This window comes from Carassius auratus, chromosome 9, assembly GCF_003368295.1.
Source record: "Carassius auratus strain Wakin chromosome 9, ASM336829v1, whole genome shotgun sequence".
NCBI classification, from domain to species: domain Eukaryota; kingdom Metazoa; phylum Chordata; class Actinopteri; order Cypriniformes; family Cyprinidae; genus Carassius; species Carassius auratus.
This window is the reverse complement of record NC_039251.1, coordinates 6536318-6563520: the sequence shown is the minus strand read 5'-3', so window position 1 is coordinate 6563520 and position 27203 is coordinate 6536318. Positions and strand designations below refer to the sequence as shown.

Sequence of the window (27203 nt, the reverse complement as noted above, 5' to 3'; positions counted from 1 at the left end):
AAACACACATACTAACAGCAGAAACCACAGCAATTCATGCATTCATTCTGAGTAATCACAAGCAATCTTATGCCAAATAAAATGTGTTAATAAGCTGGTACTTAGGAACAACATCAAAGGTCTGCATGCAATCAGAATCAGTCTAAAGTTTACATTTATAAAGAAATGTTTCTTTTTATTTCTAATGCTAATAGTAATATAATAACTGGCTATACTAATAATTATAATTTTAATTATTTTATTTATTCTTTTAATTCTTTTTATACTTTGTTCTGTTAATTATTTGTATTTTAGTAATAATAAAATAACTGGATAAACTAATAACTAATATTTTTTTAATTTAATTTAATTTATATTTATTTATTTATTTATTTGTGTTTTATTATTTATTCATTTTTTACTTATTTGTTATTTAAAATTTATTTATTTTATATAATACAAAATAACATAATAACAAAACTCATGTATTTGTCTTTGACTTTAGGCTGTCGTATTAACAATCAGTTGGAAATTAGGCAAATTTAAGTTTCTGTAACCTTAGCAAATGTGCATTTGTAACATTACTGTGGAAAAGTAAAATAATAATAATAATATTGTCATGTGTATTTTGTGGTTAATATCAAAATCATAGGAAAACAAGTTTGTTACTTTGTTACTTTATTACAAGTAATACAATAACTAAACCTAAATAAATGTAAACAAATAAATAAAAATATATAATAACAATAATACTATATAGACATATGTATGTATATAATGACAAAAATACACATACATTACACAAACTACACAAACATAATTATAAAGCTTTAACCTAAAAGTAAAGTGAAAACAGAAAATACAAAAATAAAATAAAATTCAACATATTAACAGAAACTATTATATACTATTATGATACTAATATAATAACCTTGCTACAAAGAACAGACACCTTGGTTTTAGTCGGATATTTCATTCAGTAGTTTCTTTGTTTGAGAAGCTGCTTTTAGAAGCAACATGAAACGGTTTTGACGTGTTTCCTACTTCTGAAGAAAGGCAGCGGCCGTCACTGTTGTGCAGGAAATACTGTTGTGAGTGTGTGTTTGCATACATGCATTAACACTGAATCACACCCAGATGTGTGTGTGTGTGTGTGTGTGTAATAAGTGAAGCTGCATGAATGACTCTGTCATACAGAGAGAGTCTAAATGAGACTCTGTGTGTGTGTGTTTAGGAGAGGGTGTGTGTAATGTATATCAGTAATGTGTGCTATAATGACTGCTATGAGGCAGGACGTATAGAGCTGAGTGTGGTTAATCAGAAATGAGGAAACTGTGGCATTTAAAGGCCAGTAAAGGCACGGATGGCACTGAGTCTGACTCACTCATCACGCACGTCCCAGAGAGACCTAGGGCCCTCCAGTCGCCTGCCAAGTGGGCTTTATAGGGTGTTGGGACATGTTAAAAGAGATCATAGGGTGCGTGAACTCTCAAATAAGTCACATTTACTTCATATTAATAATCACATGCATTATTTATCCCACATTTAAAAGAATACCATGGTATTACTAGTATTAGCTTTTTTGGTGAATACAGCAAATTATTTTATTATTGAAATAAACTAATTTGCATACATACAATCATTAAATTGGTTATTTCCAACTTTTTTGTTAGAGCATTATTTATTTCATTTTCGTCAGCATACTGCAAATGCTTGAAAATACATAATACACACATTGAGTAATAAAGTTAAGTATTATTTATACTTATTAATTGTATTTTATTTTGTTCAGTTGGCAATTTGGAAATTTTTCATCTATTTTTTATTTTATATTATATGTGTGCTACAAATGCTTGAAAATGCAAAGTACACATGTTGAGTAAAACAGTCAAGTTTCATTTATTTATTCATGTTTATTTTAGCCAATGCAACATATTAAGTCTGGTTTTTTTTTTTATCTAATATTTATTTTAAAAAATTATTTCAGTTAATTACAACAACATGTCATAGTTTGAATTAACAATTACAGGCACTGGAAAATGCATTTATATTACTTCATATGCTTGAGAATACATAGTACACACACACATATCAAGTAAAATAATCATACTTATATTGATTTATTTCAAACTGGCCAGTTGTAAAAGGAAATGTATGAATGTGTCTTTCTTGCTTAAACTTCCTAAATGAGTAAATGTAGTGTAACTCTCTCATTGTGTGGTAGGGAGCAGTGATATCGCCCTCTATAGATCACTCCATGTCTCTGCAGCCCGCGTCCATGATGGGACCTCTTGCTCAGCAGATGAGTCACCTCTCTATGGGCAGTGCAGGAACGGTGAGCACAGTCAACACTTGAATGCTTACATATGTGTTGTTTTATTTCTTCAAGATCGGCAAAATCATTTCCAGCTGTTAAAGTCTGTTTGTGAATGCAGATGGAATGCAACAGCATTTGCATACACTGCATACTGCCTACTCTTTTTTTTTTATTGCAAAACAGTAGGCAGTATATATATATATATATATATATATATATATATATATATATATATATACTGCCTACTGTTTTATATATATATATTAAAAAATTCTATGGTAAATTGCTGTCACATTACCTCATCACATTGCATATGAAATAAAAAGTAATTTTGCATTTTAATCAAACTTCCCTAATTTCCTAACATTTGGAACCCAATAGAATTATTAAAATAGGCATGCAATATTACTTTTCTCATTACATTTTAAAAGGTCAAATGCATTGAGTCAAGTGAGTGTTTTGCATTATGGGATCGGTAATCCTAATTTCCTAAAATTTGGCTTTGTATTCAGGGATAGTTTTTATTTGGATTTTTTATTAAACTTTCATATTTTCCTAACATTTGGCAACCCAGTAAAATAATTAATAGAAATATAGAATTATTGAAATTCATTTGTGATATTATTTGTCATTAAACCTAAAAATGTCAAATGCATTGAGTCAAGTGAGTTCATTGGATTATGGGATTGGTAATCCTAATTTCCTAACATTTGGCAACCCAGTAAAATAATGAATAGAAATATAAAAATATTGAAATTCAGTTCTGATATTTATTTGTTATTAAATCTAAAAAGGTCAAGTGCATTGAGTCAAGTTGAGTGCATTGCATTATGGGATCAATTTTTTATGAAGTGTGCATTATTGCATACTGCATATTTTGGCAAATGCATTAGGTCCGAATATGCATGCATACAAATTTGCAGGCTGTGCACGGTATACATACTACATACTGCAGAATTAGTATGCTATTTATAGCAAGCTGCATGACTAAACTTGAAAGCCACCTACTGGTGAATAATCAAGTTGCAATTAAAACATAAAATGGAAAAATATTTTCTGTACATATTTAAAAATGTGTTTTTATGTTGGAAGTTTTAGTGTAATATTTGTGTGTGTGTTTAACAAAAGACAGATCATTCAGCAAATACTGGACAAAGGCTACAAAAATGTATATATTTAAACATGCTGGCAACACATGACTCATGCACAACTCAGCAGAAATGCACAAAAGAAAGCAAATATAAAACTGCTGATGGAATGAGAGCACAAAACACAACGTGTGCAGATTTGTAGCAGCATATGTTGGTGTGTTCATGTGAATCTCTCGTCTCCCTCTCTCTGTAGTTTATGCCAGCTAGTCCAGCTCTCCAGGGGCCGTATATCCCTCCATACACTCACATGCAGACCACCGCCGTCTCAGTAGAGGTGGGTTCATAAAGAAAAACACTTTCCCAGACACAGATTTAACCTCGTCCTGTACTGAAGAACTTCCTGAATTCACAATCACCATAAATGGAGAAAAGTTCAGGAACAGACTGGGCTTGTGCAACTGTGCTGAAATGTTATGAAGAGAATCGCACAAAACCTGTGAAGAACATCTCCAGGGAACAGGACTCTAAATCACTTAACTCCACTCTAAATCAAACAAAAGAAATACTTTGGAAGAAAATAAAGCGTGTCTTTAGGAACAGTGTTTTTTGTTTAGTTTTTTTACACTGTGAGATTATTTTCATGCACTTTCTCTCTAAATCTTCATTACTTTGATGCATAATAAAAATAAAACAATAATAGTAATAATAATAATAATAATAATAATATTTAAATTGAAGCCCAGTATACATACATTATAGTAGTAGCTTATGCATTGCCTGATGTATATTAAATATTAAAATAATAAATTGATCAATTAAATTTACAGTATAATTAATAATAATACATTTACAGTAATTTTACAGTAATGCAGACCATTTTCAAATTTTTCATTGCTTTACACTGTCAGATTATTTTCTTGACACTTAAGTTAATTCTCCCTAAATCATTATTACTGTGATGCATAATAATAATGATAACAATAACAGTAAATTATTATTTAAATTGAACTATTAAAGTTTTTATACTTTGCAGTATTGTGGGTTTACTTTTCTGTTAATTTCAGCAATAAAATATGTAAAATAAATATATTATAATGATAAACAATTAATTACTGTAATATAAAAATATATATATTTTTACAGTAAACCAGATTATTTTACGACAGTTAAGCACTTTTTCCTAAATCCGTATTCATCTGATGCATAATGGTAATAATAAGAATAACAACATTTATTTAAATTGAAGCATTGCGAGAAAATTATTATATTATAATTTATTTATTTTTACAGTTTGTTTTAAAGTAATAAAGGAATAAAAAAAATGAATGAGTAATCTAATGTTCTCTTATTTTAGGATGAAATATGACGATGTTCTGTGACGTTCATCCCTAATAGTGCATGTAATCATTAAAAGATGTGAAGAAAACTACTTTCAGTCACTGATATTCTGACTTATATTACATTCGCACTGCAGATCTCTGTTTTGATTTAAACTTTCATGGTTTTTGCTAGTTTGGTGCATCAATGCAAGAAAATAAACCGCATGTTTTTTTGTAGGAGAACAGTCCACAACCTCAGGTGGAGTCGTCCAGTGATCATTCACCTTATACCTATCAGCAGGCCAAGTGATGAAGAGGTAAAGAAATCACACATACAGACAGAAGTCAGACCCGAATTTATCTGGTTTGTGTGAAAAGCTCAGGATGTCCTGTTTAAGATGCACCAGAACTGTATATTCTCAGAGACGTTCACCGAACAAGTGTCCTCTACAGAGGATCAAAATGCCTTTCTGGGTTCAAGGAGGATGAGACCTTGTGCATGATTCTTATCTAAATGTTTAGAGGTCATTTCAAGTGTTGCTGCATTATTGGTTTACATCTGTTTGAAATGACTGGTCTGGCAGTGTAAACAGGAATTGGTTTGAGTGCTTCTGTGTCACCTGCAGTCCTGCTTTTCTGATCCTGATCTGTGTGTTTTGTCTGAATTAAAGGAATAGTTCACAAAAAAATAAAAGATGATTCGTTCATAATTTAGTCATTCCAGACTAGTGTTATTTTTTCCTGTACAGTAATAACGGATGGTGATTCATGCTGTCAAGATCCAAAAAGCATCATTAAAATAGTCAATAGGACGTATTCGTTTAGACTGAACTTTTAAATGACACGGAGGAATCAATTGATCTCAGACCTGATGTGATTCATTCAAAGGCATGGTTTTTCAGTTAAACGTAATTGAAAATACTTATAAAGGCTGGTAGAGAGAAGAAAAATATGAGGGTGGAATTACACGAGAACAAGTAAACGATGAGAACTTAGTAATATTAAATTTGTGATTACCTACCTGGAATTTTTTTGTTGAATATACATTTAATAGTAATGCTCAGATCCAGTGTTATTTTAAAAGTATCACTTAGATTCTTTTTTGTTTGTGTTGTGCATATCGCTTGAATTATTTAATTACATCAAGCTCAACTTCATGATTAACTGAGAAATTGGCTTTTATTCGGTATAAGCTTCTTCTGCTCACCAAGCCTGCATTTATTTGATTAAAAAAAATGTAAAAACACTAATATTGTGAAATATTCTAACAATTCAAAATAACTGTTTTCTATGTGAATATATTCTAAAATGCATTTTTTTTCCTGTGATGCAAAACTTAATTTACTCCAGTCTTCAGTGTCACATGATCATCAGAAATCATTCTAATATACTGATTTGCTGCTCAGGAAACATTTCTGATTATTATCAGTGGTGAAAACAGTCGTGCTGCTTCATAATTTTGCGGAAACCAGGATACATTTTATTTTTCAAGATTCTTTGATGAGTAGAAAGTTCCAAAGAACAGCATTTATTTGAAATCCAAATCTTTTTTAACATTCCGTGTTTTTAACTGTCACTTTTTATCAGTTGAATGCTTCCTCGCTGAATAAATGTTCAAGTTTGATACACGCAGTTGATTGAAGGTGTTCTTGTTTCTATCGTAGGGTTGTCGGGGTTCGAGAGAGAAGGAGAAGACTGCTAATTCAATAACAGCTTCCTTTGAAGGACCGGCTCTACAGATGAATCGACTTTTTGCACAGGTTCTACGATGAGTTCCTCGGTTTTTATAATAAAACTACTTCAACTATTTTGGTATAAGTTCCATTAGGTGCAAATCAAGGATTCATTTCATCAGAGGATGCTGACAAAGAAAACACAAATGAAATGGGAAGAAAAAGTTTTATTTTACTAAGGAAACAACGTTTATTTTTTACCAAGGATCGTCACATAGATGCAGGAACGTCATCATGGAGATTCTTCTTATTTTTATGATTTCGGATTTGTTTTCTCTCTCTCTCTCTCTCTCTATTTTCTTTTGTACTGAAACAGACGTTTGTTTTTAGAGATCTGTCAGCCGGACATCCTGAGAAAGATTGCATTTGTGCTTGCGGTGTGAGTGTCGTTGATGTGTTTTTTGTCGTGTGCTTCATCTTTTTCGGTCTGACCGATCTGTCCGTCTTATACGATTTGCCTTAAACTCTTTCCCGTACAGTAGCCGAAGAAAAGACGTCCGGCTGCTGCCTTGTAAATCAGCTGAATAGGGCTTTCTTAGCATCGCGCAGAGGAACATTTCCGCCACGCTCGGATTTCGGTGTTTTGCTTTTTCCGATCTTTTAGAGTACAAACTGTTTTGAGTGATAACGCTGATGGAGTTTTAATAGGATTTAATGTTTTTATAATCAGAGGCGATGACGAGTCTTTGGTTGTTTGAATGTGGTAGAAATTCTGCTGAACGATCACATTTTTGATATTTGCCTTTTCGTTTATAAATCTCGGTGTTGTAGTTTAGCTTTAGATGAACTTGTGTGGGAGGGGGAGGAGCTTTGACTCGTATTCTAATTAGGGGGCGGGAGGGAGGCGTGGCCTGTCAGTCAGATCGAATATCATTCAGAGTGCAACCTCCCGTGACAACTTCTTCGGGAGAGGTGAACGTTTAGATTTTAGTGCTTGTTTTATTATACCAGGCAAACAAATCTCGGCACTTTCAAGTTTACTTCACCAAAGACGGTCGGCGAGCGGATCACGCAAACGTGACGTTGTTTTCTCTCGAGGTGGGCCACACTGAAACTTTATGACAGACTGGGTTGTGGTTGTGGAGAATGTGCCTTCTTTGTACATATGCATTCATTTGTCTGTAGTTGGCGAGGTGCGGACACCGATTTGAAGGACGATTTGGATCTAGCAAGTGCCACAAACTAATCAAAGACATCACTACAGAGCGGAGACAACTGAAACTAAAACACGGAACGAGGACAGGTTGAAACGACGGCTCTGTTCTGAAACCCTAGTGAGCTGCCTACATAGGCTGCTCCCTTCTAAGGGAGCATCGTAATTCATTAATGCATCATACACTGGCAAGATTGCAGTAAAATAACAGTACAAATATTAGTTTTTTTAAGTTAATGGATGGATTTTTCACTCAAAAGGCATTAGGAATTTGCCTTCTCAGTAAAGGATACGTGTAATGCTCCCTTAGAATTTTGCAAAAGTAGTGCACTTACTTTCTATGCTCCATATTTTGCATTATACACATTATATATATGTGTGTATATGTGTGTATATATGTAAGTTACACAGGGTCGGAATTGCATTAAGAGAAAAAAAAAACACACAGATAAGTCAGTTTTATAAAAAACTGATTATGTTTATTGCATTATATATGTAACCCTGGAGTACAAAATCAAAACGAAGTTGTTGTTTTTTTAGATTTGTACATCATCTGAAAGCAGAATAAATAAACTTTCCATTTCCATTGAGATTTGAAGATCTGAGGTGCAAAAAAAATTGATAGATATATATATATTGAGAAAATCGCCTTTAAAGTTGTCCAAATGAAGTTCTTAGCAATGCATATTACTTATCAAAAATGAAGATTTTCTTAAGACTGGTTTTGTGCTCCAGGGTCACATATAAGTTATATAAGTCACAATGGATCAAAATTGCATTGTTGAGAGAAAAGGGACACAGAGAAGTCACAATTATGTTATTATTACATTCAGAAATAATGTAAAATACAGATAAAATGAAATGCTTATAAACACTATAAAAAACATGTATTTTAGTTCCCCTCACTCCACAACAACTCCTTTAAATATAACAGTATTCAGATGAGGAATAAAAAAATCTGATGTATAAAACCAACTGAACTCATTATAAACATCAAAAATGAAACTCTAACCAACATGTTTCGCATGTTTGACATTCATTTCATCTATATATGATGAAACATACATAGATGACAACAACATGTTTTAGGTAATAAGAAATGTGATTTTCTGGAAAATACAGATGGCAGCTCACTAGGCTTTAGGAAACAGCATTTGAAACAATAATTGCATCCATTACAGGAAAAGGTTTTAATTTTATTTTAATCTCACGATATAGTTTATTAAGGCTTTATTCACTGATTTGTCTTCCAAAAGACTGTGTTTTTGACCTGGTGGGTCTTGTTGACCAGTTATCTACCTCAGAGTTTTGTTGTCCTCTGTTTTGATTGGTCGGGCAGCAGGTTCAGCCCGCCCCTCCAGACCAAACGGCCAGCTCAGGAGCTGCCCACGTACACTTGATTTCTTTCAGGTTTTTTCTTTTGAAATACTATAATCCTCTTCTTCAGAAAAACAGATTTTTCTTTTTGTTATTATTCTTATCGTTCTAAGGAAAGTTGTGCGTTGAACGTGTCGTTTCGTATTCAGATTCATCGTTTCGAAAGCAAAAAAAACTGCTGCTTTTTCATCACAAGATATTCCAGTAGTTCATAGGAAGTAGACAGGAAAGTGTGCGCGAGAGAGAGACGGAGCCAATGAGAAACAGCGATGCTGAAAGTCACGGTTGTCCTGAGACATCCCTGTTGTGTGGAAGCTCGCTTCTGCCACGGAATAAAAATAAAATAAAAAAGGTCACTTTTTCTCTCACAATTCTGACTTTTTCCCTTGGAATTCTGAGTTTACATGTGAGAATTCTGATTTCATTTCCATCACAGAACTGCAACTTTTTATCTCAGAATATTGACTTTCTTTGATTTTTTTTTTTTATCCCACAGTTGATTTGTTTTTCTCAGAATTTCAAGTTAAAATCTTACAGTTGCATATTAAAATAAGTTCTGACTTTTTTCTTAGAATTTTGAGTTTATACTGTATCTCACAATTCTGTTTTAGATTTTCCGCTCCCAGGAAATAAAAGATAAGAAGGTAATTGTGACTTTCTCACAAATCCGTCTATTCCTTTATCATAGTTGCAAGTGTAATTCTCATAATTATAAATTTTTTCCCAGAATTCTGAGTTTGTATCATGCAACCTTGACTATTCTTCTTTGAATTCAGAATTCTTTTTTTGTTTTCACCACAGAATAAACAATAAATAACTTTTTATCTTGCATTTATGTTTTTTACCTAGAATTATTACTTATAATTTGTTTCCATCATGGAATAAAAAAACTAAACAAAAAAGGTAAATGCATTTAAGTGCAATTTTTCTATCCCACAATTCCGACTTTTCTTCACAGAATTACAGGTGTTTATTTTACAATTGCAAGTTAACATCACATAATTCAGACTTTTTTCTCAGAATTGCGAAATGTAAACTTGCAATTATGAGTTTAGAACTTGCCATTGCTCACAATTCTGAGAAAAAAAGAATTGTGAGAGAAAAAGTATTTTTTCATGCCGTGTAGGAAACAGCTTCCATACAGTTGCTTTCAGACCGAGTCCAGACAGACTTTTAGCAGCGTAAACCGCGGTGCTCAGCTCACAGCCGAGCGTGTGTGTGTGTGTGTGTGTGTGTGTGTTTCTGTGGAGTTCTTGTGTGGCTCATGCTGCTAGTAACATCCGAATCCGAAGTGCCAATCTGTGTCTGGGTCAGAAAGTTGGAAAGACTTGTTGTGCAGAGAGACATTGCTCATGAATATGAAAAACCATGTACTAGACAGCCATTAAGTTATATATAAAAAAAAGTAATAATTTATGAAGAGAGACGTTTTGTACAGACTGTTTGAAAAAATAAAACCAATAAAAAGATTTTCCTAGAGATGTGTATATGAGAGTTGATTTTGTAATTTACATGTGCCACACACTTGCCAGTGGTGTGTTCAGTTTATCAGAAACCTTCCTCTGTATTTGTTTCTTTATTGTGTTTAAGCCAAAAAAGCTTCTTTTTTTTCTCCCCTTTGTTTCCAGTAGATTGTTAATGAAGCTTTATTTCTGTTCATTTCTCTGAGAACTTTTGAATAAAAACACATTTTTGTTTTATTCATGTCGTGTCTTTCATTCACAGCTGATGCAGACCAAACATCTTCTTTTGATTTAGCACATTATTTTGCATTAGGAATAATATTATTTGCTTATCTATTTGACTGAAGAAGAAATGCATCAGAATATCTATATAATATGGAGATCAATCAAATATCATGGAGAGCATGGAGATTAATAAACTATTAAAAAGTCATGGACATTTCTGTAGTGGATATTTTTCTAGTTGTCTGTAGCTTGAAATACAATTTATTTGGCTAGATGGATTTATGCATGCATTATTAAGTTGTCCAGAAGCATACAAACATCTATATTACTGTCTTTGTGAACCTGAAGCGTGAAACAGCAGATTTAATGAAAGGATGACTGGATTCAGTCGGAAACTGATTTTTTCCATTGGTTTTTCTCTGCGGTTCATGCTCAGTTCTGAGAACAGAAGAGTTTTTCTCCCAGTTTTCACTTCTCTCTCTGTCAGTAATCTAGTACGGCTGGGATTTCCACAGGTTTATTTTGTTTCAGAGTTATAAAAAAAGTGAAACGCTATGATTTCTGCTTTATACAGCGCAGCAGAGTTCAGAGATAAAAGGGCCATTCAGTTCTTCAATGCAGAAATAATATTTCTGACAATAACACACTGTGCAAACCTTTTCTTTGAACATTATTATGTTGAGCTAAACTGGAATTATGCTCTATACTATAGGATCACCAAAGGAGGTTATAAGAGATTATTTGGGCAATACAAACAGAACAAGTTAGCCCCATTTACTGGAAGTGAATACAGAATAATAATAAGTTTCAGACATTTCTGGATGAAGTGAGTTGAAGCTGTTTCTGGGCTGGTGATCAGCAGTAGCTCATCTCGACCAGCAGGTGTCAGTGTTTGAGCAAAAGTCTCACAGCATCATCTGTTTTCAGTGTGTACAGTTACTACAGGTTTACCTGGAGCAACCTGGGTTAAAATTCCTTCATTTTCCCAAGACAATAAATAATAGAAGTAGCTCTTTTTTTGGATGCACCTGTAACACTTTACATAAAGTATTTTTATGTAATGCATTTTTAAAGTAGTTTTAATACAGTGATTATGCACCTTAAAATGCATTGTATGATCTCCTGAATACTTGTAACCACAGTTATGATATAATATGATACCATAATCTCTTTATTTTAACACTTTTAGGAAGTATAAAGCATAAAACATATGACAAACAAACCTTCAAATATTATAATGCATTTTAACTCTGGTTATAATTATATTTAAAATGATATAATGCATTACAATTTACATTATCTACACCTTTATAATGCAATGCCTTTATAAGATTTCCAGCTGTACAGTATGAGTGTCAGGCATGCAGGTGTTTCTGCAGACATACGGACATGTCAGATGGTCCCAACTAGGTCCTGGAGGCAGTGTGTGTGTGTGTGTGTGTGTGTGTGTGTGTGTGTGCGTGTGTGTGTGTGTGTGATGACGCTCTACAGGAGGTCGAGAGCAGCAGACGTGGAGTGAGAGTTGGATGGCATCTGCCCGCTCTCTGCCACCTGTGTCCATTACAGAGACACAACCCAACACAACACACACACACACACACTCTCTTTACACTCCTTATTCAGTGATTAATGTACAACCAATCACAGACAGTCACGGCTAGGTTATTATTTGAATTTTTCAGCTATTTTCAAAATTACTAATGAGCAGCAACTGTAACTAAAACAAAAACTACAAAAAAAATCATTTTTGGTACTTAAATATATATTTAAAAAAAAAGTAGTAATCGAAGTAGTATATTTTGCTAAAAATAAAAATAAAATAAAAGCTAAATAGAAATATTAAAATAAATAAAAACAATCCAATTGAAATAAAGATGAAATACACTATAAATAATACATAAAAAAAATGCAACTAACTTAAATTAATACCTTTAATTTAGCTAAAAAAGCTAAAATTAAAAAAATAAAAATAGAAGTATTTGAAGAAAAAAAGCTAATAACAAAATTACTGAAACTTAAAAAAAAAATCTAAATATCAATAAATAGGCTACTATATAAATACTGCTAATAAAGATTATAATAATTATTAAGACAGAAATGAGAGGTTGTTATTAGGGATGATGAGTTTTGTCATGAATATTGTAAAGATAGATTGGCTGTGTCTGGAATCAAATGCTCACTATATTGTAGGGAAGTGTGTGATTTTGTTTGTGCTCATTGTGCTTTTTTATTGATAAAAGAAAGTGGTGTTTCTTAGCCGTCTCTTTCTCTCTTTCTCTAGGTTTTAATTTCCAAACTGTTCTAAAGTGTGTTTCTGATGCAGAATTACAGCAGCACTTCAGATCAGGAGCTGACTGATGAAACCGTTTCCATTTCCTTTTTCCGTTTCTCATTTCCATTCGTTTCTTATTTTCAGACACTAAAACAAATCAACAAAAAACAACTGATAAAATCATGGAAGCTGTCAGCATTCCGTAGTATTTCTACTTCTTCTGTGTGTGTGTGTGTGTGTGTGTGTGAGGGTTTCAGAAGCTCTGGCATGGTTTGTGAATGTCTGGAGTGACAAAATGACACACGACATCTTCTCTGGATCCAATTCTTGTGATTGAGACAAAAGTGTGTGGAGACTCTTATGGGGTTATGGAAATAGACACAGTTTGAATATAAAGTTGATAATAAATACTACACACTACCCCAAACCTTAAAGGAAAACTGCTATTTTAGTAACATTGATATATGCATACTTTTTTTCAATATTGTAGTACTAATGTTTTGAATTTGCTTTTAATTTTAGTTTTCATTTCATAGTTTTAGTCATTTTATTACATGCTTTCATAGTTGTGTGTGTGTGTGTGTGTGTGTGTGTGTGTGTGTGTACCTGATTTGCAAAGGAAATATTTATGATTTTAAATAATTTAAAGTTCCTAATCTAATCTATATATATTTATATATTGTAAGTTGTAATTTTAGTTAACAATGTTATTTATGAGTGATTTAGCATTTTTCAGATTAAAATTGCCCCCAAACAGTGAAAGTAAAAGTAAAAACAACAACATGTATTAAACACGTTTTTGTGTGTGCGTGTATATGTGAAATCAAAATCATTATACAAAATATTTAAAACCACACTTGCCTGTATATGTGCTTTAGCCTAATACTTATCTCTCTATAGAGAATTATACAATCAGTGGATGTTCCTCTTTCCAGAGCTGTTTGTGTGTTTAAAAAAATAAAAAATAAAATTCACCCAAGCAAACACTTTGCATCTCCCTAAGAATAAGCCAGAACACAGCCCTCGAAGAGTCAGTCCAGTAAATGTTCTGTCACTTTAAGAGATGATATGAGAAGTCTCTGCTGATGATCTTCTGGATCTGAGTTGAATCAGATGTGTTTGATGAAGAGCACTGAGAAGCCTGCATCTATCCACGCAGCGACAGCGACATCTACAGGACGTGCATGACATCCACCGTTTTTGCACATGAGATAAAAAAAAATATTAAAATAAAATATAAAAAATATTGTCACATTAAGCTACACTTCCCATTTTCATTTCGTTTAACGTGACTAAAAAAAACTAAAAATGAAATAAAATTAATAAAAGCTACATTTTTATTATAAAAACAATATAAACAGAAGAACTGTCTGAAGACATTTTCTAAATAACAGCACTATTTGAATTAGCTTTCATAAATGCTGTGATATAAGCAGGTTTTCAAAGACAAGACCTTCAAAACCTTTCTTCAAAGAAAACTAAAACAGCTCTCAGCACAGTGTTGTGTTACTGAGGCCGAGCTGGCAATGATTACACATTTATTTCATTCCTGTTATTATTCTAAAGACTTCTGCTGAGAGAGAGACTTTTGGTTTGTTTAAACGACTGTGACTCTGTTCATTTTTACACTACGTGTCTCTTAAATTTAATATAGGCCAATATTCATAATATTTCCATGTCTGTTTCAAATGAAAGTTTATTCAGTAGAGTTTAGTCTAAAATCTTAAGCATGTGCCTGATTACAAATCAAAACTGTGCTTCTGATTCAGTCGACCCCGAAACTGAGCTGATACTAATCAAATGTTGTTGTTTTTTCTCATTTTACTTATAATCATTTATGATATAATTATAATGCCTTATCCACTCTCATTTAATTTGAAACATTTTAATTCAGAATGGTAAACACCTAGAGAAGAATTTGCATCTTGGATTGAGGAGAACAATATACATTTCTTCTGTTTGTTTGTTTATGCATTCATTTATATTTATTTTCAGCATTTGGTTACTTAACTAGTAGATTTAAAAATGACAGGCAAACAAACAACAGTCTGTTCTCTCTCTGAGCTCTTGTGTTGTGGAGTGTAATGAGGGCATCAGGTCACTGTTAGAGACATGGCTCAGCACTCACGTATACACATTCTTGAGGGATTTGAAGGCTGGAGAGACTTTAAACTAGTCAGCTCCGACCATCTCTCTGAGCTTTAATATACAGAAATAAAGCTCAGTCATGCATAGGTCTCACATTAGATGTGCACTATATTGTACACCTCAAAACAAAAACACATTATATAACCTACAACAACAAAGCTGGTTTCAGAGGGGTTTTCACCTGGGAGACTAGCTAGGACAGCCAAAGACCAGCTTGGACCATCTTAAACCAGCTAAAACCAAATGACAAAATGAACAGGTTGCCATTTATTTAATCAATTTCCCCGAGTTTTTTATTTTTATTTTTATTTTTTATTTACTCTTCCCTATTTATATTCTATATCGTCTGTTTATGTACTGTATGTGGTTTATTTGAAATTGTCGCCAAAATTTAGTGATGAAGTAATTAAATCTTTCTTGTTGTCGATGTGTGAGCGCGCACGCACGTTTGTGTATGTGACGCGTTGAGCGCGTGGAGCCATATTATTCACTCAATTCGCTGTGTTGAAGGCATGGACTCCGTTTATCTTCATTTTACACTGTTTTATATCGTTTTTCTGACTCTTACGAGCCGGTTCGCGATAGGAGAGGACGGTGCCGGTGAGTAGTTGAACTAGTTTTAGCGAGTGTTTGATCTGTTTAGTGTTTAACGCAAAGCTCGTGACTGTTTGGTTTGTTTTAATGGCGAAGTAAACAACGGTGAAGTTCAGCGCGTGCATCGGAGATCTCCACTCCTCTCGCCATGAAAAAAAAACACACTGTTTGTTTATTGCATTATATTTCAACTGAACGTCAGTTAACTTCTCTTCATCACTGTCACGAGCTTTGACTACCAACTGAGTAAGACTGGAAACAAATCTAGTCATTGAAAGAGGAATCTCCACAAGTTGTTTTGTTACAGTTAGCAGTACTGTAAAACCCTAATGCATTCCCCAAAGAGCTTTTTGAGGTTTAAGTTACTGTCAGGTTAAACTGTTTTTGATTGCATTGACAGAACTTTCTGGAAATATCTGGGAAATGGTTTTCGAGGAATTATAATTTTCTTGCATGCAAACGTAATCGCATTTAAATCTTTATTTTTTAAGATATAGATTGCAGTCTTTTATAGTTATATATATATATATATATATATATATATATATATATATATATATATATATATATATATATATATAAAAAAAAATCAAAACTCTCTTTTATATATAATATCCGTATGCTGCCATACGACGTTTGCGCTATATTGGAAGTCTTCTGGTGTCATAAGATAACTTCAGAAGTAATTACATTATCTAAACTTCACTAGTTCTATCATTTCTTTTTACCAAATGTTATTCAAAACTATTGCCTGCCACTATATTTGATTTAAAAGAAGTACATTTGTAAATAGTGCATAAGTCATATGGATTACATTTAGGCCTTTTTTCTAACTTTAATACTCTTGTTTTTTTGTTTTTTTTTTGGACAAATTACAACATGAATTGTTGTTTAAGTTCAAAATGTCTTATGTGGTCAATGAAAAAAAAAATCTGTCTTTACTGAAGTCAAATGCTGCATGACACACTATCACAGCCAGGCTATTAGTGAACACATTTGATGTTCATTGATTCTGAACCACTGAAATTTCACTGTGACAGAGCTACTCATGCAAGGAATTGAACCAGAATGTTCTTTCATGTGACAGCTGGTATAAACAAAACCTCAAATTAGCATGGAAGAGTGAACTTTTACCACGTGTTGCCTTGGGGCTCTTGTTGAGATGTTAACTTTAAAGTCCTGTCCGTACAGACTGTCCTGCAGATGGACGCACATGGTTGCCGTTCAACCTCAACTGTTATCACTTCGTCCATGGAGAGGAGGATGTTGCCAAAAGCTACTCCATTCAAGATGCAAAGAACATGTGCAGAGGCTATGGTGTTTACTTTTTTACAATTTGCAAACTATAACACACTGAAGTATCTAAATTGTGGATTATTTTTAATGCACTATATGGTACAGTTTAACCTCCCCTATTATGTTTTTAGATCTGTTGACAGTGAAAAGTGCTGAGGAGAATGACTTCGTCGTTAAGTACAGTCCTTTTGTGTGGAAAGGTAAAATGAACATCTGGCTTGGAATGTACTACGACAGCGACGGTGAGTTTGATTTCCATCCAAAATATGCCTGCATCTCAAAACCTAGTGATGTCTGTCTTTAAACATCAGAATTGGATATATTTGCTTTTCTTATGCAGTATCTTATTGTGAGCATTTCATCAATACAGGAAGAATAAAAAGTTATCACCTGTTCCACCTCTGAATCAACTTTCAAATCCCTTTTACTTTTAAAAAGATAAAAGTAACACCCACTTTTCAGGAGCAAAATAGTTTCCTGAATAAATTCAAGTCCAGTCTTACATTTTCTTTTTCTCATTGAATATCCAGTTTCGTTCAGAAATGCACCAGACTACAAAAGTAAATTGAGTTGCAAATACAAAAATCGTTTTGATTGAGTATTGTTTTTTTTGTTTTTTGTTTTTTAACCAACGAAGTAAAAATTTTTGTGACATGATTTAAATATATAAATTCGAAATTGAGTAACTGTCAGAATTAACAAAAAATTTTTGTATTTTTCTGTGTACATTATTCTTTTTTTTGTTCTTCACTATGTAAATCTTATTTAATTGTTTGGCAAGCATTTTAAACACTTAATTTGCAAGTTCTGTTTTATTAAAGGCACAGGTTGTAGGACCAGCCACTAGAGGGCGCACTACCAAAACAATAACAATCGCGTGGTTTGATGACGCTAAGAAGGAGCGTGGAAGGATGGGATTTGTTGTCTTCCACCCAACCACTGACGGCCATCAGACGGAAAGATAAATCATGGATTTAATGCGAGTTCAATGATTTGCGCGAGTAGATTATATACAAAGTCAATGCAAAGACGCGATCAGACGCGTCCTCGCGTGGGTCTAGAGACGCGATGCCCCGCGTTTGGCGTGTATGCCCCATAATACTAATCTTGTTATAGATAGTTATACGTTATAATAGCTTATGTTTTCTGTAAAGATACAAATCAAAACTACTCACTTGTCGAGTAAAACACAAGCGAGATCGGCATCTCTTTCTAGTTGAAGTTTGTCGTGAAGCTACTTTCGCATTTGTCCACGACACTGTTGTCATGTGGCTTCTACGTCAAGTAAAGGTGGTAACAAAGGGTAGCTAACGTCATCGACAGGTGATTGCGCTGCCCCGTGTCACTGTTTAGAATGGGGAATTTTCTCATGATTTACAAGTAGCTGAAAACATTAGAGAGATTGTTAGTAATGAGCTGGACAAAATCTTTAACACTAGCCTAGTGGTTTTTGGATATTTTACTTCAAATATCTTATAAATTGCACGTGTAACTAAAATAGAACTTGGACATTAAATAAAATGTTCTAATAATAAGATATATTTATAAAAAAAAAAAAAAAAAAAAATATTTAAGCTATATTTCCTCCCATTAAAGAAAAAAGAAAAAAAAGCGTATGCAGTTGATGTTTAAGCAGATTACTGGACGTGGTCCAGCTTCTCTACACTGGAATGCAGTTGAACTTGACTAATCTGTTCAGACCAGAGGTCTTGACAAAGAGTTGTTTACCAGACTGTTGCCTAGTCCGTGCTTTTAGCTGTGACCGTTAAAGGAGAAGTGCTCTGGAAAATCTTGACCAGTCTGTTTAGTTATTTTTGAGCTCTATGTCTGGTGTTGCTGACAGCTTGTATAACTTCTAATTGAGTGAATCATGCACGCTTGAAGTTTTAAGGGGTCAGTCTATGCCTTTATACCGTTTCTCTTTCTCATGTTATTTTGAGCTGCTCTTTTGTACATGAAATGCAAAATGCAAAATATACTATAAGGCCGAATGCTCAAGTTGTTCTCAATTCAAATGATGCATTTTAAAAACGCACTGCAAGTTTGACAACATTGACAGGTTTGAATGGTGAGTAAATGATGGCCCTTTAAAGTTCTTGTTATCTTTGTATCTTCAGGTTAAATCAGACCATATTCCATGCATATTGTACATGTAAACACATGATATTTCTGAGCTGTGTTCCTCTAGTGAAGTTTTCACACGTATCATCTCACAACACAAGGAAATCCTGTTATTTGAGGGGCTGATCAGGAGTTTGCGGATTTAAAAAATGCATCATCCACACCCAGAGCCCAGATGCTTTCAAGTCAAAACTATAAAAACATATTCCAGCCGCCACATGCTTGCATCAGTCTGTTTAGGCTTCATGATGAAAGAGCTCACTTGGGTATTGAACAATGAACCAGAGGACAATGTGAACTTTGATCATGTGTTCATGGATCTGTAGGAATGACCTGACGTGACACAGATTCAGACCAGAGCTGCATTACGTTTCATTCATCAGGTGTTTACATGTGTTTTTATCCGCTGTCTAGCCTAAACATTTGGCTTTATGTCATTTAGGTGAAGTCATCTCCTGTAGATGAGGTTTTGTTGAAAGTGCAAGAATGTGTTGTGATTATCTTGCAAGCATCAGTTTGAATGGGTTGAGATTGAGAATATGCAAGTCACTCCACGTCATTGTTTTCCAGCAAAAGCATGTTATAATTTCCAACTATTATTAAAAATAAAAAATGCAATTATTTTCAATTATATTCAATTTTGAATTATATTCAATTATTTCTCAAATATATATATATTTTTAGGTCGTAAATGCAGTGTTATATGAAAAAAAAAAACATTTTGACAGAAATTATAGCTGCATGATTAAGTGTTGATTATTCCTATGAAATTGTAATAGCGATTTATTAATTAATATTACATGAATGGTGCTTACATCTTTGTTTGAAGCAACTGCATGCAATGTTTTTATATGAAAATAAGCTGGAAACACTAACTGAAAAACTTTTATTGCTTTTCTATAGTATTAAGCCTCAAATGTTAACTATACATTGGATTGGTTTCCTCTAAAAAGCTAAAAATACTGTATGCATTGTATTCGTGTTAAACTAGCACTGAAATAATAGGAAAAAAAAACCTTAAGATAACATGTAGAAAGGGAAAAAAGCATCTTAAGCACGCAGAATAACATAAGTGGACTTTGAACGATTAATTGCTTCTGTGAACAATTTATGTAATTGTGGCATCCGTAATTGTAATCGCGATTAGAAACAGAGTTTTAAATGAAGGTATGGGAGGAGCTAATCCTGTCAATCATAAGGAATGTATAAATAGCTGCCTGTATCACTTTTACTCCAAATCCACTTTTAAGTCTTGATTTCTTGATAGCTTCGTTATTGAGTATCCAGGTTTGAGTCTTAACATCAAGCTTGTTTGTTTACCTTCATTATAACTTGTGAAATATATAATAAATCTGAGCTACTCTGAACTGATCCTTATTTTTGAGTGCATACTATAATTTCATTGAGAATTTCTGTGAAATCTGTTTCAATAAAAGCACGTCTGTCTCTCTCTGTGCGTCTTGCAGAGGATGTCTTTAAGTGGCATGATGATAACGGCGTGTTGCGCTATAGTAACTGGGAGGACGGTGGCTCTGATGACACTGATCTACCGCTCTTGGACACGTGTGTGGTTCTTCATGCCGACACGGGGAAGTGGGAGAACGTCAGCTGCACGGTTGAACCTGAGAATGGAGTAGTGTGTAAGACGAGTAAGTGCGCGATTCCTGGATTAGGACAGCTGTACCTTTTTAGCTTATATGCTGTTTTTTTGTTTTCATTCAAATAGCTGAAAAGTTCCAGTCATTTTTTTGTGTATAGTTGTTGTTGTTGTTGTTTATATATGTGACCCTGGAGCACAAAACCAGTTTTAAGTTTAACTAAATTTTTGATTAGTAATATGCATTGCCAAGAACTTCATTTGGACAACTTTAAAGGTGATTTTCTCAATATTTTACTTTTTTATTTTTATTTAATTTTTTTGCACCCTCTAGATTCTAGATATTCAAATAGTTGTATCTCAGACAAATATTGTCCAGTCCTTACAAACCTTAGATAATGCAATTATTTTTTAGCTACTATAATAACCATAAACCATACAGCATTCCATGTTATAATTCTGTGGCCAAATTACTCAATGTAATTATTAAATACTTTAAAAATTATAAAATAATAAGATAAAGCATTTTAAAAAAGTACTACTCGTTAAATGACGCAACAGATTGTAGCTTTTGTTAATGTGATTCATTTTTATCATTGGACTTTGATTTAACCACAAGATCCTGAAAAGTCACTCTTATTAAGTCACAGTTGATTTCTTGAATTTCTAGATCTTGCATGTTCAAATATTTATCGATTTATTTTTGAGTAGTTTGGCTTTCCATAGGTTTCAGGTGTAGGGAATGATGTACTATCATAATTTTGCTAAATTAAATTAAAATGGTTAATTTTGTGGAAAGACGTTTATGGTTTACAGTGTTATTGAAGGTAAACTTTAGGTATGTTTTGCCCATTAAAAACTTTAAAGTGTAATTTGACCTTCACTGTCTGTGATGTGTTTTTCAGAGGCAGTCTGGATAAGCCCACCTCGTAAGCATGATCTTATTTTCCTAATGTCTGTCCTGTAATCCTGCTATTATATCTGTACAAAATAGAGTTTTTCTAAGAGTCATATTGCCCCTAATTGTGTTTTGATGAGTTGGAAGCCCTCGTGATCATCTAAAGCATCAGAAAGCATCTTGTGTGTGTTCTTTCTTCTGATCTCTAGAGGGCAGTCCTCTTCTGTTAGCTCTGGTCATCATCAGCGTGGTGCTGATTCTGCTCATCTCTACAGTGGTTTGGTTGTTTCGTCAAAGAAGCGACCCAGGCTCGTCCATCCTGAACCTGATCGAGTACCATCTGCCCTTCAGATCCCCTTCCTCCGATCAGGCCTGCTTGGTAGATGCTGATGAAATCAAGGAGGTACCTTAGTGTTTTTCATCCGTGCCCAGGTGAGAATAAGCAGCAGGCGTTCATGGGAGTTTCAGTCATAGATCAGTTGAATTCTGTCCTCATCACGAGACTTTGAATCGTTTGTTAATGTTGTGTGCGTGCGCCAAATTCTGTTTCTGTTGTGAGATTCACAAAATGGGAAGTTTCGTCAGATTTCTCCCGTTGTGGTAGGACCAGTATTTATTTTCCAATCATACGTGTTTGTCACTGCTAGTCCTCTATAAGCACCACAAGTTTGTAGACACAAATACTTCGTGATTGCCAATCGCAGTATTTTTTTAATGCTGTTGTAATTGTTTTTATGATTTTATTTGCCACTAACAATCATCTGTATCTATATTGTAATGAATTAATCTAAAGGTGTAAACTTTATCCACACGTAAGCAACAAGCCATAGAGAAACGAATCAAGTGTTGGTCTTTCAAAATGAATAAAATATTGTCAAACATTTCAGTTTTCTGTTTTTTTTTTGTGAAACCGAACAATAAAACAGTAATTGATATATGCAGAAATGCATGATCGTTTTATAATAGCTCTGATTTTAATGCTGCTGTAAGCATATTCAGGCTAAACTTTCCTGAGACGTGCAAAATGATAAGTGGGCAGTTAATAAACAGAAGATGCTGGTTTTGCTGCAGCAGTGTCCAGATATTTCTGCAGATGAATGTGTGTAACGAAAGAGCGATCAGGATGAAGTGGGTCAGCTAATCGAGGGCAGATGAATTACCCTCTGGGGTTTTTATAGATCACTGTCATTGTTCTGTCCTGAAAGTGTCAGTTTCCCTCTGTATCTCCAGCTACTTCACCTACACTTGTTTGTCCATGTTATGACTGCTGCTGCATTACCACTGTCTGTACATACAAATTTGTATTTAAACCACCGTGGCACACAATTTGGGGTCGATAATCGACTTTATAGGTTTTTCCTGTGTCCTCAATGTCACATTCCATCCTGCGAGTTATCAGTCATTAGTTTGGTGGAAAAAAAGTTTCAGGATTAGATTGTACAATTAAAAAATAATTATTATTATTTTAGAAGAACACAATAACTCTTCTCAAAACCTAAAGCTTTCTTAAATTTATTTTACTCTTTTATATTTTTTTTATAATATTATAGTATAGTAACATATAGTTAGTATCATTATAATTTTTATATTTTATTATAAATTTAAATTAATTTATTATAATTTAAATTATTTGAATGATTTTTAATAACATCTTCGAAGTAGTTGCACCAGTAAAAATAATAAAAATCCTCAAAATATGACTTGTTAGACTCTTTAGGCTTGTTAAATAAATTAATACATTCATCCATTTAAATGTATTTGTTTACTAATTTGTATTTATTTCAAATGCATTGTTTATTTATTTAGTTAAATGCATTTGTTTTAATAATGTATTTATTTAATACATGTATTTATTAAATAGTATGCCCAACACACTAGTGTTGTAATAATAATTTGCCATCAGTATAGGCAGTAATTCACTGAAAGATGCTCTGCAGCCTTTAAACTGCTTTTTTTGGTGATCAACCCATATTTTACTGTCCCCATCTGGTCAGCACATTACAGGTTGTCACTGATGACCACTAGAGGACGCTATGACTCATGTTATCATCCTGGTGATAGTCTGTGTGCAGGCCAGTGCACCAATCAGAGAGGAGATTTCAGGCCACTTCTCAGAGCGCCTGGAGTTTACAAAGTGTTGAATTAGAAATGTTTAAAGTTTTCTGATATCACCATGATTTTTCAGGATGAGGTCTTCACATTACATGCCCATGTCTGTATGTCTAATATGACTAGATTCTACCAAAGAACATTAATTTTGTGCAAAAATATTGTAGACTTGTTTTTTTTTTAATTCTTTTTATTCTTTGTGGTTGTTGGAGGGTGTTGACGGGTTGCTGTGTGCACAATATGTGATCACTATTGTGTTATGTGGTTGTGAGTGGTTGTTGGTGTGTTGCTTTGTGGTCACTTTGGTTTCCTGTGCAGTTGCCAGAGCGTTGCCATATGATTTATAAGCTGCTCTTTGCTCGGTGTTGTTGTCAGAGTGTTGTCTTATGGTTTCTAAGGTGTGGTTGTTGGTGTGATTTTATGTGGTTTTCAGGGCATTGTCATTTCAGAATAATGCAGGTCTTATTCGTGAAAGTTACTAAAGGAGTTTTGTGTGGTGGTGTCATGTTGATATGGTTTCTAACATGCTGATTGTTCTGGGTGGTGTTACCATATGGTTTATAAGGTGTACTTTGTGGTTGTTGGTGTGACTTTATGTGGTTTTCAGGGCATGGTCATTTGAAAACAAGAATGCAGTTCTCTGTGAAAGTTCATGTATTTCAGTCATGTCACGTGTCCAGTCTGGATCAGGATGTTGAAGTGTAAGGAAGCTGCTAGTGCCATTGTGTCTTTTTTCCCCTTAAGTCCACAGTTCTCAGTGCAGGGTAAAAGAGTTCAGAAGAAGCCAATGCTATGCCTCTTTCACACAGATTCCCACAGATAAAACACTGCTGTTGACAGGAACTGAAAGTGCTCACCTTGCACATATTTCTAGGGTTTTATGTTTATGTTGGGTGAATTAGTAATGACCTGAAGTCACGTCAACAACGACAAACTCTGCTGCGAGATGGAATGAGGATCTTTGACGATTAGAAAGACACAAAGTCTAATTTCTTATTGCACTTGTGGTAAATAAGCAAAAACATTGGAGTCTTTAGGACTGATTCATTTAGTAAGTAATGAAATCTTATTCATCATATTTCATGTCATATTTTGGTGTTAAGACTACAAACAAACTAAATTAAGTCAGCTACACCAAAAACTGGATTGTTCCTCGTGGAGAAGGCATGTCTTGCTGTTCATTATGAATCTATTGTGAACCGATGGGAAAGACTCAATATCTCACTGTGTCTTTGTGCTGATGGGAAACACTGTTCTTATCTCTTGCTTGGTTTAGTGGATCATTTGGCAAGTAATTGTCAGGGCAAAGTCCACCTGAAGACACACACACACACACACTTTAGTTTGAGCTTCCTGTGTTTGTATCCAGTCTTATGAAACCTTAGAAAACACTAGACTTGGTGTTACAATGCTGAAGAATTTGCCATGTAGTTGCCAGAAGGTGTTATTCATAGTTTCTGGTGTTATTAAGGTTGTTGATACAGAATGTGGCTTTTGTGGTTGCTTTTACATTTACATTTAATCAATTGGCAGAAGCTTTTATCCAAAGCGATTTACAAATGAAGAGAAACATAGAAGCAATCAGACAAAGGAGAGAGCAACAGTGTGAAAACTGCTACTTGTTACTTGTGTCTCTATGTGGTTGCAAGGGTGTTAGCAATTCTTATGGTTCTTGTTGCTAAAGTGTTCTGATTGGTTGTTAGTGTGTTGCTATATGGTTGCTACAGTGTTCTTGTTTGGTTTGAGTAGTTGTCTGTATGTTGCTGTGCTGTTGCTATTGTTTCGTGGGTGTGAAGAGCAGAAATGCTGTCAGACTGCAGGCAGCTGAGGATTGTTTTGTGGTTTTCCCAGGGTTCAGCCTACTGTCTGGAGCTCTTAGGACATGACAAAAGCCAGGTCAACAAAGCCTAATTTATTAGAGAAGGACACAATAGCTGCTCTGGGAGAAACGGGCAGTGCGGAGGGGAGCCTCCTGCAGAAAGAGACCGAGTCTAATAATAATAATGAAACAATAGACAAACCCTTGAGTGACTCGCCATTTGTTTCTTTTAGATTTCAACTGGGGAGCGGGATTCTTACAAGGGTAAAACTCACAAAAGTGAATCATATTTTACCCCGTGATCAAAGGAAAGAATTTAGAAATTCAATTTAGCTTAAAATCTAAAATATATTTTTGCTTAAAAAAATATAAATAATTTCAGATTTTTGTTTTATTTAAATATTTATGTCAATTTTTTCTGTGCTTTTTAAATTTATAACTTTAATATAAAATAAGTGCATTTTTCGACAATTTTGTGTATGTCCATCGTCATTATGTTGTTTTACATGTGTACCGGCATCAGCAATCCTGCTCTCTCTGTATTGGCATTAAGATTATATATATATATATATATATATATATATATATATATATATATATATATATATATACATACCCCCACAAATTTTCATTACCATAATGCAAAACGATCTAATTCTCGTAAAAATGTTTTCTTTAATATGCATAATTCAAATAATGTGTACATAATGACAGTGTTTGTACTAAATTTTATTTATAATGATTCAAATAATTTTGCAACATACACTTACTTTATTACAGAAAAAAAAAATAATTTGTAATAAATAATGCAAAAATGTAACTGGCCTAAAATAGACTATGTATTCATTAATTCATCTTGATTTTATTTTTTAATTGACTTCTGTTTCAATCCTAAGTAAATTGCAGTGTATTTTGTGATTTACTGCTCATCTGGTGACCCTTCCACAGTCTGATTAATTTCATTCTATCAAAAAATGAATCCCTCCTGCTGCTTAAAAACTATTACAGCAGTGGAAATGAACGTATGATGTGTCTCTTGCATAGCATTTCTCAAACTGTATGATTTACATGATTAATTGAACTCTTGGTACAAATGCAGAACAAGCCAGAGTCCTTTAAAAAGATGCCACCTGCTTCCCCTTTAATTACACGGTGTCACACAGCGCTTGATTTTTCACACAGACCTTTGTTTTTGTCTTTTTACTTTGCTGTTCTCCAGGAGATGGATGGTTTCAGAGCAGCATATATAATATGGTGAGGCTGACACTATTATGATTATGGCTGTAATGACCTGTTTTTGATCAAATAACACCGAAGGCATCTCGTTTGCACATCTCTCGCTTTCTCATGCTGATGCACAGAGGAGGAAAAGGTTAGTGCTGACCTGACACTGCTAATTAAAAGGGACAGCGTTCAGTGTTAATATGACAGGACACAAACTGACAGCTGGCATGGAAATGTGCATGCCAGACGCTGTGTGCACACCACCAGACATGTGCCGCTTTCTCACGTCCTTTGTTAAGACAATATGGTGTTTGCACACAGAACACAATGACAGATTTTACTCGTCTTGAAAGGCGGTTGCTAGCAAGTGTCTAAATGGGACTACAGAGGTTGTCAGGGACATTAAACCTCTGGTGCTCTTTGGTCATTATAGAATTTGTTTTTTTTCTTCATTTGAATGCCATGAAA

General features: G+C 33.9%; 2 protein-coding genes across 6 annotated transcripts in view; both read left to right on the top strand.

Moving 5' to 3' along the window:
• The window catches only part of rbms1b (RNA binding motif, single stranded interacting protein 1b), a 57902-nt gene extending 48892 nt beyond the window's left edge, over window positions 1-9010 (top strand). For 3 of the 5 annotated variants that reach the window (XM_026271146.1, XM_026271143.1, XM_026271147.1), the window contains exons 11-14: window positions 2204-2314; window positions 3641-3721; window positions 4945-5023; window positions 6371-9010. In XM_026271146.1, the coding sequence (XP_026126931.1) occupies window positions 2204-2314; window positions 3641-3721; window positions 4945-5016 (264 nt within the window). In that variant the 3' untranslated portion in view covers window positions 5017-5023; window positions 6371-9010. The remainder of the gene's footprint in view (window positions 1-2203; window positions 2315-3640; window positions 3722-4944; window positions 5024-6370) is intronic. The other 2 variants (XM_026271144.1, XM_026271148.1) reach the window with 1 other exon arrangement.
• Window positions 9011-15520: 6510 nt separating this feature from the next.
• On the top strand, window positions 15521-22464 carry cd302 (CD302 molecule). Its single transcript, XM_026271142.1, has 6 exons — window positions 15521-15677; window positions 16863-16988; window positions 17099-17209; window positions 20555-20737; window positions 21591-21614; window positions 21793-22464. The coding sequence occupies exons 1-6, from the start codon at window positions 15590-15592 to the stop codon at window positions 21993-21995; spliced, it is 735 nt and encodes a 244-aa protein (XP_026126927.1). The 5' UTR covers window positions 15521-15589; the 3' UTR covers window positions 21996-22464.
• Window positions 22465-27203: the final 4739 nt, after the last annotated feature.

Excerpts from the sequence above, each read along its gene's own strand:
- cd302 (XM_026271142.1), top strand. The coding sequence starts at position 15,590 with ATGGACTCCGTTTATCTTCATTTTACACTGTTTTATATCGTTTTTCTG. Across the intron at positions 16,989-17,098 it reads GAACATGTGCAGAGGCTATG|ATCTGTTGACAGTGAAAAGT; the intron begins GTGTTTACTTTT and ends TTATGTTTTTAG. Across the intron at positions 20,738-21,590 it reads TGGAGTAGTGTGTAAGACGA|AGGCAGTCTGGATAAGCCCA; the intron begins GTAAGTGCGCGA and ends TGTGTTTTTCAG.